Source organism: Crocodylus porosus, unplaced genomic scaffold, assembly GCF_001723895.1.
Source record: "Crocodylus porosus isolate Cpor-Errol unplaced genomic scaffold, CroPor_comp1, whole genome shotgun sequence".
In the NCBI taxonomy this organism is placed as follows: Eukaryota; Metazoa; Chordata; order Crocodylia; family Crocodylidae; genus Crocodylus; species Crocodylus porosus.
In genome coordinates, this window is record NW_017728918.1 from 97,917,663 (window position 1) to 97,930,497 (window position 12,835).

The following is a 12,835-nucleotide window of genomic DNA, read 5'->3' on the forward strand; positions in this document are numbered from 1 at the left end:
AGACTCTCTACGCTATAAGAGGCGGGATCATCGAGGGTGGATCACTGAGGGGGAGGAGACTCTGCCTTTGAAAGGCACCAGATGGAAACAGCATGTAGGGCGGCATAGTGAGGTCACGAGAGATGGGGTGCCAACTCTGGCTGTGAGAAGTGACCAGCAGCCCCTGGAGGGGCTGCCAGGCACCTGAAGGGGGATGCTACTAAAGAAGGAAACGAGGGGGACTGTAATCCATAGAAGGCTGGGAAAAGGGGACAACAACCCAGACAAGAAACCACAGGCTACCCCAGACCCATGTAGGTTTTAACTCCTGACAGACCCTTAGAGAGGCAGGTATCGGTATGCTGGCAGAAAGGCCTGGGAGAGGACCGCACAGGTCCCTCGAAACAAAAGTGGATTTTTTGGTTGGTATTTGTGTTTCCCCCTTTTGGAGAGGTTGAGGAGTAGAGCCAGGTAACGTAGGCAGAAAGACGGTAGCAGAGCTCTTTTGAGCCCTATCTTCGCTTGGGACCCAAAGGGGAAAGGGAGTTGGCCCTGAGACCCAAGTTAAATACCATGAGCAATCCGGGACTCTTCAAGCAGCACACCCTTCAGGAGCTACTACCCCAGACGTGAGGGGGACTATCCAGACCAACATAACCGGGGGCACAACGGTGTCAGGAGTACGGCTGGAGAAACACAGTGATCTGCTGAGGCTTAGTGTAAGGTTGTGGTATAGGGGAGGTAGAGCCCCACAGACAACCGTTGGACAGACCACCCGCCAACAAGGGACCCCAAGTGGTCGGATCCTACCACTGATAAAACATTTAAAGTCATGGCAGGAGAGATTGGGGGAGACCGCTCTGGGAGTAAACATCCACTTGACAGCCTACAGGAGGCGGTAGGGCAAACATCACTAGTCACTTGAGCCAAAGCCGTACGTGACCAGGTGTTTGAGGCCGGTCGGGCACTGCGTACTATTAAAAGTAGGCATGAATGTGTACCAGAAGTTATTTTTTCCTTAAAAGTAGAAGAAATATAATCCCAACAACACTAGTGTATATCTTAGATAAAGAGTCTTCTATTTTCTGCCATGTCTCTGTCTTTTCACAATCAAACATATATTTAAAGTTTGTTTTGGGGATATTACGAACCTCTGTTCCATCAAGTACATTATGAATAGGATGAAGTAGGGCATCTACCACTTCACTAGTATATAAACATTCTCTAGCACATTCTGTTTGGTCACACAGAACTTGTAGCACCTCCGTAACAAGGGCTGCAGGAGAATAGTCACCTGACAAAAACAAGAAATATCACATTTTCAATATAAAAGTGATCACTAAGATATCAATACACATTTATGTAGGTGCTTACATGAATCATCCCTTATTGGGCACTGTACAATGAAAGAAGGTAAGAAACAAAAAGAAATTTTGCACAATTAACCTATCCAAATGAAGTGGTCAAATACAAAACTTACTAAAATTCTCTCCTTTACACAGAGCCTTAAAATGTAATGATTAAATAAAAAAGGTAGTATTACCTGTGTGCACAGTCAGAGTTGTCTTTGGACAACTTGGAGAGCAATAAATAAGTCGAATAAACAATACCAACAAGTCTGTTAAGGATATGAAGTCTACAAAAAAAAAAAAACACAAGCAAGAAAGGTATCTGTAAATAAAAGATCTCTGTAAATAAAATAAAATGTATATGTTTTTCTGCTTTATTGTGGTTAACAGTTTTATCAATAGAAGCCAGATTATAATAATATTGGACTGTAGATACATATTGGCCAACTGCTTTGCCAAGCTATTTCAAGATCCTCTAATAAAGCTTGGTCCTGCTCCCAACAAAGTTAACTGGAGTTTTACCCATTCTTTCAAGAAGGAAGCTGCCTGTAATTTGAAACGTATGAACAGTTGGGCATAAACTACAGCTAGACATAGCTAAAATAAGTTATAAAACCAATTTCCTGTAAATTTTCTATATGAATATAGATTAAACATCTCAATATAATCATGATTTGAACTTTCTTCATAGAGCTATTCCTCCATGAATACTTTCACTACAAATGCAATAATAGAAACCTAACAGAATATTGATGACAAAAGAATTAAGATCTGTGCTCAATTATCAAGATGCTGAACAGGAACATTCTCCTAGAACATCTACTATATTTGAAAATATAAACACTACCACCAGACCACTTGCTTTTGCCGCCTGTTTCCCTTACCTTTTCTGTTTTCCAGCTGAACAGGAAATAGGTTTCTGCCTTGTTTATATATCAACAATCTTCCTAAGAGGCACAGTGAATGAACAAAATAGATGTACTGTAATTCTTGTCCTGTGTAGAAAGTCTTCTGTTTATTGCCTTAAAAAAAATGAGTGTGTATTTTAATTTGTTTACATTTTACATTATGTTCCTGCCTACTACGTATTTCTATTTCAATAAGCTCTAACAAAAATGTTACAGTATATATGTAAGGGAAATTGCGCAGACAACATAAATAAGCAACCGTTAAAAATAATTTTTGCATCGTTTGTGAAAAAAGGATATATACCTATTTCAAAAGCTTACGTACAGAGATGCTATGGGTAAAAACAGTGGATGGTATATTCTTATTTTGCCAGGAAATGCTTAGATACCACAGTAAAAAGAATCTTGAGATTTAAAAAATCTAAAAAGTGTGTGAGTAATGCCATGCATGAAAAATTAATTACTTACTATACTGTTGGGAAAACGCATTATTAACCCTTGAAGTTTCATCAACTGCTGACTCCCATGATTCAAAGTAATAAATACACTGTTGAACAGCTGCATTAATCTGGAAGAAGTAGGGAAAAACATAACACACTAAAACTTCTAATATTTCACAATAAAGTGTTATTTTTCAGATCCCAGCATCATGAACCCCACTTAACTTTGGGGTATTCATGGGACGTTATATAGGTTTTCTTACGTTTCTTTTACTGATTGTGGAGGATTGTAGGCTTAACTCTGAGACAGACAGGCAGGTGAGGAACTGGCTGCAAGATAGGACTCAGAGAGTTCAAGTGAATGGATCTGTGTCATCCTGGCAAGAACTGGGCAGCAGTGTCCCGCAGGGGTTGGTGCTTGGTCCAGTACTTTTCAACATTTTTTTTAACAATTTGGATGTGGGGATGAAGAGCTCACTAGCCAAGCTCGCAGACGACACCAAGTTATGGGGAAGTGTGGTCAAGCTTTAAGATAGGCTAAAGTTACAGGTAAACATAGATAGGCTAGCAAGTTGGGTGGAGAGGAGCCTGATGAAGTTCAACGTCAAAAAATGTAAAGTGCTCCACCTTGGGGCGAGCAACCCCCAACGAACCTACAGGTTTGGCAGCAACAAACTGAGTAGCACCACAAATGAAAGGGACCTGGGGGTAATAACAGACCACAGTATGAATATGAGCTATCAGTGCAATGCTGTAGCCAGTAAGGTAAATAATACTCTGTCATGCATCAATTGATGCATCTCCAGCACAACCAAGGAGGTACTGCATCCAGCTCTGGGCACCACACTTTAACAAGGACATGAACAAGCTTGACAAAGTCCAAAGAAGAGCCACCTATATAATCAGAGTCTTAAAATGCAAGCCATATGAGAAAAGGCTGAGGGATCTGGGACACCTCAACCTAAGATAAAGAAGGCTGAGAGGGGACCTGGTAGAAGCTTACCGCTATACTAGGGGAGTATATCAAGGGCTCGGTGAACAACTGTTCACCCAGGCACCCAAGGGAAAAACTAGGAATAATGGCCACAAACTCCTGGAAAATCAATTCAGGCTCAACATTAGAAAAAAACTTCTTTACAGTCAGGGTGTCCAGACTTTGGAATAAACTCCCTCCAGAGGTGATGCAATCACCTACCCTGGAAATCTTCAAGAGGAGACTAGACAGTCACCTTGCTGGGGTCACCTAACCCCCAGTTATCTTTCCTGCTTGGTGCAGGGAGCTGGACCCGATGAGATTCCAAGGTTTCTTCCGGCCTTACAACCTATGAATCTATGATGTGGTGTATCATTTTGCCATTCCCAAACACAGGTAGAAGAAGCTATCATTGGGATGGTCATCCAAAGTTGTCTGCCTGTAATGAGGGATACAGATTGCAGCTATATTGGTCTACAGGCAAAAGGAATCAGCACTTGCAATAGAGGTGGTATCTTTTATTAGATCAAGTATATATTTGCAAAAATAATTCTTTATATACAAGCTTTGGGACACACTCACCCTTCTTCAGGCATAGGAGAATGCAAAATTGTAAAATTTCTTCTAGGTGGAAATGAAAATCCATATTTCACAGAGGAGCTGAAGGTGTTGTAAGATATCTTGGTTGGCTCATCTGTGAAATATGAATTTTCATTCACACCTAGGAGAAATTTTACAATCTTTGCATTCTCCCATGCCTGAAGAAGGGTGTGTACATCCAAAAGCTTGCAAATAAAGAAATTTTCGTTGGTCTAATAAAATATATCACCTCTACTATGCTGCCTGTAATGAGAAATTCAACCCCTCAACAGAGAAGGCACCTCAAAGTAATGGGTCATTGGATAGAGGAATTCCAGTTGCTCTGGCAGGAAAAAAGATTTCTAGAGGATTCTGAGACTCATGAGCAATTAAGACAATGGTGACAGAAGTGGTAGTTGCTGACTGGAAGGTACATAGGGGCTGTCTAGCAGTCATCATCTTTGAATCATCCCAGGGTATAGCAGAGTCCAGATCCCTGATGACTAAGGCTAGCTTTATCAGCAGGAAGCCTGATCCTTGGAAATACTGGTCCTTGGGGAAAAAATCATCATCATAAGCCACAGATGCATGATGATCCAGAGCAGTACTTTCTAATTTTTCCAGAGTATGGCCCCCATTTCCTCAGGATATCCCCTCACTCCCAACCCTGTTTATTGCAACCCCATCTACCGATGTTGCAACCCCGTTCGGGGTCACGACCCACAGTTTGGGAACCACTGACCTAGAGGATTATTCTGAGAAGAAATACAGAGGTACTGTGTAGGTACTTATGAAAGCTAAGATAGTATGCTCCTCAAATAGCAATAAACAACAAAAAACAAGTAGGAAGTACAATACAACAACCATAAATGTAAACTTACCAGAAGTTTATATTTCTTTTCAAGGAGCCTAAGCACCACAGTTCTGCTATAATATGCATGCTAAAAGTACAAAATACAATTACAAACAAAAAATTAAAAGATAGAAATACCAAGCTTACACGTTGCAATACAAATCACTGAGCTTCTTTGGAAAACAAAAATCATAGTTCAGTTCACCAATTTTATTCCAAGAACTACAGCATATAATTAAATATACAATATATTTAATTCTTACTCATGTTAATCAGTGTTGTTTTTCTATTTGCACTACATTAAGCCAGCAGTAACAATGAGAGATTTACAATGAAATTACACTTGCTTTAGAGTGAAAATATGAACAACATGCAGTTCCACATGTAACAAGGTATCAAATCACTAACTACTCCTAGATGACGGGCCACATTTTCAGATGTACTGTGAACTGTGAAGGGGAAAAAAAGAACAAAACAGATCTTTCCGGTTCTTCTACAGATCAGATAATTCCAATATATAGAGAAGCCTCCATCACACTTTAAAAGAAGCTATTACATAGCCTTCCATTTGTTGTTTTGTCTCCAAACACGCCTGAGACTACTGTCATATACTTTTCCCTGTCTTTTTATACTCCTCCCCGTCAGCTTTATATATAATCTGGTAGTATTACTAAATACCTACTTTATAAGAAGCACCTTACTCTTCGATTCAAAAAATCTTTAGCAGCTGTATATGATATTGTCTATTATGTGTATTATCACAATTATAATCCATAAAACATACTTTGGACCAGGGGCAGGCAAAACATAGCCCGCGGGCCAGATCTGGCCAACCAGACCATTCCAACCATCCTGCAGGGCCCTCAAAAATTTAGAAAATTAATATATCTGCCCCTGGCTGCCTGTCAAAGATGACAGGAGCCAGGAGCAGTAGGACCCAGGGGAAGTTGCTAGCTGGATCAATTGGCTTTAGAAGCAAGGCCCAGCTGCCCTGCCCCTGCACCCCTAGCCAGAAGCCCTGTGCCAAGCAGAGGGTTCTAACCTGGGCTCCTGGGGCTGGCTGTTCTTGCCTCCCTACGCTGGTGGAAAATTCAGATGGGGGGAGAGGCAGGGGAGGACTGCGGGCAAATCATCCCAATCCTCAGGGTCAGGCCAAGCCAGCTGCTGTAGTCCCAGCACTGAGGTCAGGAGCCACATGGTGCCAGAGCAGCCAATGAGCAGTGGAAAGGAACGGCAGCAGTGGCAGGCAGGGAATTGCTGAAAGAGGCAGCAGGCGGGAGGGGGAAGGGGCAGCGAGTGGGTGCATAGAGCTCAGTGACAGCTGGGTGGAAGCACGAGGTCCACGCCAGTGCAATGGGCCAGGGCTAGCAGAGGCCCAGAGCGGGCAGCAGGAGCACAAGGCAGAGGGCAGCAGGAGCACAAGGCTGAGCTGGCAGGGGCTCCGGAGCTGGGCTAGCTCCCCCTCTCCAGGCTGGTGCAGCCTGGCTTGGCTCCAGAGCCCCTGCCAGACCCCACCCCGGGCTCCTGCTGCCCCACTCTGGGCCCCACCAGCACTGTCCCTGGGACACTGGTGTGACCTCGTGCTCCTGCTGCACTCCACTCGCTTGCCCACTGCCACTTCCCCCTGCTTGCCGCAGCCATTTACCTGCTGCCACCAATCACCTCCACCCCTCCACCGGTGGCTCTGGTACGCTGCGATTTCTGGCTGCAGCACCAGGCTGCAGGATTCAGCAGGAGCCAGCCCGGCCTCTATAATTCTTGGCTGGCTCTGTGCAGTACTGGCTGGGCTGGTCCAGCTCCTGCTGCATCCTGCAGTATCCGCTGTGCAGCTGAGACATGGTACTGGAGCATCAAGTGGGGAGGAGGGAACTGGGAAGCGAAAGAAGGGCAGGTGCCCTGGGGCCAGAAGCAGCAGGAACGCAGAGCCCAGGCTTGGAGGAGCGCTGCAGGGGGCTCTGCCTGCCACAGAGGGAAGGTGGGCAAGTCTTTCCCCTCCACACATGCCACATCCCTCCCTAGCCACCCTCCCCCCCCACACACTTACAGCCCCCTACTAACTCCATACCCACCCACACTATAGCCTCACACACACCCACATGCTGCCCCACCCCACACATACACACGCCCCCCACAACCTCCCTCACAGACCCACAAACCTGTAGCCACCCACCCACATGCCCCTACAATACACAAAACTAAGACGACAGTTTAAGCTATTGCGCAATCACCTCCGTGTACACTACACAAACATGTAAATCAGGACAAAAAGATTTTTTCTGAAATCAAATTAATGAATGTTGTAGTAAATATTTGATTTTTAGAACATAATTTGGTATTTTTCTGGTTCCAAGATGGAAAACTGTTGCTGAAAGGGGTACTTTTGGGAGGCAAGGGAAGGGACTTCTGGTGGCAAAGGTCAGGGGCTAGGGGTGAGACTTCCAGTCCCCAGATGGTGACTAGGGGTCACCTTTCAAGGGACAGGGTTACGTTTGCAGCCCTCGATGACTTGCCAAAACTCGGTAAGCGGCCCTCCGACCAAAATAATTGCCCTCCCCCGCATCCATCCTAATCCTTATGCATTAAACCCTTTAAAATTAAAAAAAAAAATCTCCCTTACCATCCATTTTTTAAACCAATCAGCTTTGATATCAAGCATAGCCAGAAAGTATACTGGATCCAAAAGCTCTGGAGAGACAAGGTGGTTTTGCTCACATCTTATTGACAACAGTGATAAGGTACTCTCCACTATTTCCTCCATATACCTGAAGATATGGTTAGAAAGAAAAATCAGACAAGTGTTAAACTGGATTAAAAATTATGCTAGTATCTTTCAGAAATAATCTTATAAAACTGGCCTTTTTTTCAATTAATTAAAATGAATATATTTACTGTAAACAAACTGCACTGCATTTAATTTGTATTTTTAAAGTTATTTTAGCCCTTGTTGCTTCTTTTGAAAAAAATATCGTGAACATTTTACAAATCATCTTCTCAAAGGATACCATAACACTACAACTGTGGGAGCTTTCTTCTTGCCAGCTCATGGGGAACCTGGGATAGGGCTCCCCCTGCACTGGAAATGAGGTACAATGGGATCCAATATACGATCCCATAATCATGCCTCCTGCCACACACGTGGCATGGCAGGAGGCACAACTGTGTGGATAGTGCATTAGATCATATCACACCTTTACCTGTATGTTTAGAGGGGCCCACAGTGTGTTAGTATTCTGTGCTGAAAGGGAGCAGTGGTTATAGTTCATGTCAACCTGCAGGCTGAAAGATAGTAGGGGCAAAGGCTAAAAGAAACAGAGGACTAAAAACCAAGAAGCTGAAACAGTTACGGGTAATTGAGGAAAAATGGGACTTTATGACTATGGAAACATAGGGTGGTAAAACCCAAAACTTGCATAGATAGGGTCAGCAGAAAGGGTGAATGGCACAGTAACCCTTGACTGACACAGAGAAAAGATTAAGTCTGCACCAAATGAATTAAAAACAAAAACAAAAACAGTCTCTTTCTCAGTTAAATGTATACTGAGAATTGCACACCTTACAGCTAGAAGGGACTATTATAATAATCTAGGATGATCGCCTGCATAACACAGACATCAGAATTCCACAAAATAGTGTCTGCACCAAGCGCACTACTATTCAATGAATAAATCTGCAGTAGTAATCTCCATGTGATCTATCAATTTGAGTCCAAATCAAAGGGGACCTATAGGGATTATGCAGGGATTAGCAACAAATGTCTATACACCAGGACTGCAGTTATTAATTCAATTTATGGGCAGCATCTCTCTTAAATTTAACTTTTTATACAAGGCTTTTTAATTACTTTTTCAATTATTTTTAATTAACAGGGGAAGTAGTGGACCACTGTTCAAGTGTTAGAGTAGTTTTGTGATCCAGCTTTCAGAACATGATACACAAATTTGAGTAAGACAAGAGATGCGAACGTAGAAATTACTGAGACACAGCTTACCTGTGGTTTCACCCATCTGCTCTATCTTGGGGTAAGTAGAAGCTAAATCACAACAGTGCAGTAATTAATTCAGGGATAAACTGCCTGTAACAGGGAACCCTCGCCCTATTACCAGAACACAGGTTGGCCGCTTTAAGATCAGGACTTTCTGGGCACAGAGCGCTGGTAAGGTAGGGGTTAATAGTTGAACCAGGCCAGCTGGTCAGGTGACCAGAAGGGGGCAGGCCAGGACTATAAAAACCCTGGGCTGGGCAAAAGTTGAGGGTCCAGCAGCCAAGGGAGAAGGAGTGTGTGTGAGAGCTCCACAGAGAGGCTGGGTAAGAGGTCCAGAGGCTGAAGGAACTACTGAGGAAACTGGAGAAGCAGCTGCAACTCCAGAAGAAGGACAGTAGCCAATGATGGGGAGCAGAAGCATGACCCCTGAGTAATCATATTTGATCATATTTTTCTGGTGGCGGCTATAGCCCATGGACAGACTGTTTATAGGGCTTTTTTGAATAACACTAACAGTTTGAGCAAGGCTAGTGGGGAAGGAGGCGGCCTCATTGGTACCCCAATGCACCGTGGGGACCTGGTGCCCATGTGGACGCAAGATCTGACGTGTACTGACGCCAGTGCCAGAGAAGGCACAGTATTCAGGGTACATAGGCCTCCACACTAGTGTGGGGGCAGAATTTTGGGGGGTACAGACCTCAGCGCCAGAGGGTGCAATCCTAAAAGGCCAGGGTGGTCTGGTCTGGTGCCCCTGAGGTACAGTTTTGGGTTTTTTTGCGTGGACTGGGACAGCGTGGGTTTGGGGCCATTCCCTGGCCTTGAACTTGCAGCCCCCTAGCTGTGGGGCCAGCAGCCAGGCCTCTGAGCCAGGGAGGCTGGGCTTTAGATTAGAGCAGAAAGGAAGGTCACAAGCCTCAAAACAAGGAAAAGGGCTACAGCCTCTAAGTCAAACCCTGTTAAGTGGGTTTAGATGGGGCAGCCAAGCTAGAGAAAGGCAGGGGTCAAGGCCCACGGAGGTGGAAGACCCCCAACATACAAAATATAATAGGCAGCCTCCCGCTTACAAGAACATCAGTATAACAATTTTCCATCAAGACGTGGCAGAGAGTAGAGAGCGGGACACAAGAAACCTTAAAGGGGACTCCAAGGGCACCCCACATAGGACATGGATAAGAGGGAAGATGGCACTGGGGAAGGCAACTTGTTACAATGCCCCAGTTTATCTTCAAATTACTTCAAGGCAGAGCAAATGAACTAACATACATTAAGCTCCCTTCCACTTTTAAAACAGTATAATTTGTCTGCCCATTCCCTCAGCCACTCCCTACCTCCCTAACAAACACACATTTGTATACACATTAAAGGCATGCATTTATCAAAATACTAGTAATGATAACATTTAAAAAATCATCTTAGAAAAAACTGGCCCATTACACAAGGTAACATACTTTTCTGGATGACGTATCCAAAAAGATGGAGCCTCTCTCTGGTATTCATTTAAAAGACGCACCTGTGAACATAAGTTACAATAAAAAAAGTAAATAATACACATTTCAATAGCAATTTTAAAGGTTCTAAAAACTAAAATAAAATAGAAAGCTAGTGTGTACCTTTTTAAGTAAATGAACTATGTCTGGATTAGTTACATCTATACCAGCTGAAATAGTATGAACATGATTTTCTCCAGAAAGAAAGTACAACTCTAAGTGTTTTGCTGAAAAAAAAAAGGGGGGGGGGGGAAGGAAATTCCCACATTATTATTTGCCAGCTAAGAGTCCTGTATTATTTTTTAAAGAAATTTAAATTTTACTTTAAGCGACTAACAAGTTTATGAAACAAACAAAAAAAAACCCTCCTAAAATGTACTTGCCTAAACTTGTGTAGACTTCCCTTGTCATACTAAGTGGAGACGAAGAAAAGGCCTTTGCGTAGAATCTCAAAATTCTGTCCTAAGATAAACCAATAAAAGAAATAATTGTTTATTATTGAACAATTGAAATGTTTTATTATATGGTACAAAATATGATGTAACGGTTAAAAATTAACACGTGTTTAATTAATAATCCCTATCCCAATGAAAGGGAATCTACACTGATGTACCAACTACCACATTAGTCTCATCGGTCATCCAAGTAAGGTGGCTTCTTAGAATAATACGAACCAGGTTCAAGCTGCAAATTGAGATTGTATTAGCAGAGAATAAGCTGGATTTAGATCTAGAAGAAGCACCAAAGACCAGATATTCAAATTCAGAATCAGGTGAGAAAAGTACCGTGACCACCAAAACAGCTCCATCATAATTTCACAGACTTAAAGTTTTTGACAGGATGTAGTAAAAAGCACTTTAGCTAACCATGAAGAAGCATGACATCAGTCCCACACTGATAAGTCTTATAGAAGAACTCTACAACAACACAAATAGTATAGTCCTGCTTTACAACAACATTGTGGAGGTTTGCAGTATCAGTAGGAGTACGCCAAGGATGTTTTATCTCACTATGTTTATTTAATTTATACCTGGAACAAATCATGTCAGATGCTTTAGAGAACTTCACTGGAACACTGTCAGTTTGCATAATGAGAAATTAACAACCTTTCATTTGCTGATGACATTAATCAAATAGCTGGAACTACACAAGAGTGTAAGAAAATAACAGAAAGGCTGCATAAGTTTACAAAGAGACATGGAACGGAAATTGGTGTGGAGAAGAGCAAACTAATGATAACATCAACGAGTAGCAATGAAGATTCATCAGTAAAAACTGGTTATGAGAAGCTAGAAAAAATAACACTTTAAATGCCTTCAAGCAAGCATCACAGAAGATACTACATAAAAAAAAGAAGTAAAAATAAGAACAGTCATCCCCATTGGACAACTAGCAAAACTAAAGAAAAACTGGACAAGCAGCAATATAACAATGAAAACGAATTTCCACCTACTACTAGGGTTGCCAACTCTGAAGCTATTCTGGGAGATTTCCCCCCGGAACACGAAGTAATTTCATTAATAGGGATTCACCAATACAGATTTTTTGGGCCAATACCGATGGCCGATTTTTTTTTTTGTTTGTTTTAAATAAGCCATATCGGCTGTTACTGATTCAATTACTGATATGCAGCCTGGCAGCTTGGAGAGCAGTGTCCAACTGGTAAGTCTGTTGTGGGGCAAGAGGGGAGGGAAGGAGTGTGGGGGGAGGTACCACACAGCTGGGGCAGAGCAGGGGACAGAGCTACAAGTGGGCTGTACTGTTCCTAGTCATAATCACAATCTCCCAGATTGCTTTCAATAGTCACTGGGAGATAATGCCAATTCCAGTAGACTCCCAGCTGATCCAGGAGGGTTACCAACCCTACCTACTACAGAGGTGGGCAGAATCTGGCCTGCCAAATACTTTCATCCAGCCCATGGTGCCCCTCAACAAACTGCTCCTCGTCCAGCCCTTCTGCCCATGAGGGTGGGAGCAAGGCACAAACCCTACTGTGCCTCACTCCCACCCTGTAGGCAGAAGGGCACAGCAGGGCAAGCCTTCACCTTCTGGGCAAGACTGCTAGGTCCTAGGGGACCTGCTTTGCTGCCATGGTCTCCTACTGGCTCTGAGCAGCAGGTAGGAAAGCAGTATGGGCAAGGCTGAAGCTGGATAGGAGAACAGAGCATAGGCCTAGGGCTGGCAGCAGCGTAGAGCCCACACCCAGGGGGTGGCGGCAGCACAGAGCTCAGCTGGGCTGTGTGTGGGTGGTGAGGGAGTGTGGGGACCCACCCACACACACACCC

The 12,835-nt window shown here is 43.4% G+C and overlaps 1 protein-coding gene across 1 annotated transcript in view; it reads right to left on the reverse strand.

Annotated features, from left to right (window-relative positions):
* The window catches only part of TBC1D32 (TBC1 domain family member 32), a 166,602-nt gene that overhangs the window by 124,029 nt on the left and 29,738 nt on the right, over positions 1 to 12,835 (reverse strand). Inside the window, exons 7-15 of the mRNA XM_019537971.1 lie at positions 10,934 to 11,012; positions 10,674 to 10,777; positions 10,512 to 10,573; positions 7,699 to 7,843; positions 5,110 to 5,169; positions 2,705 to 2,804; positions 2,213 to 2,350; positions 1,523 to 1,615; positions 1,131 to 1,273 (exon numbers count right to left, since the gene is read on the reverse strand). Coding sequence (XP_019393516.1) covers positions 1,131 to 1,273; positions 1,523 to 1,615; positions 2,213 to 2,350; positions 2,705 to 2,804; positions 5,110 to 5,169; positions 7,699 to 7,843; positions 10,512 to 10,573; positions 10,674 to 10,777; positions 10,934 to 11,012 — 924 coding nt within the window. The remainder of the gene's footprint in view (positions 1 to 1,130; positions 1,274 to 1,522; positions 1,616 to 2,212; positions 2,351 to 2,704; positions 2,805 to 5,109; positions 5,170 to 7,698; positions 7,844 to 10,511; positions 10,574 to 10,673; positions 10,778 to 10,933; positions 11,013 to 12,835) is intronic.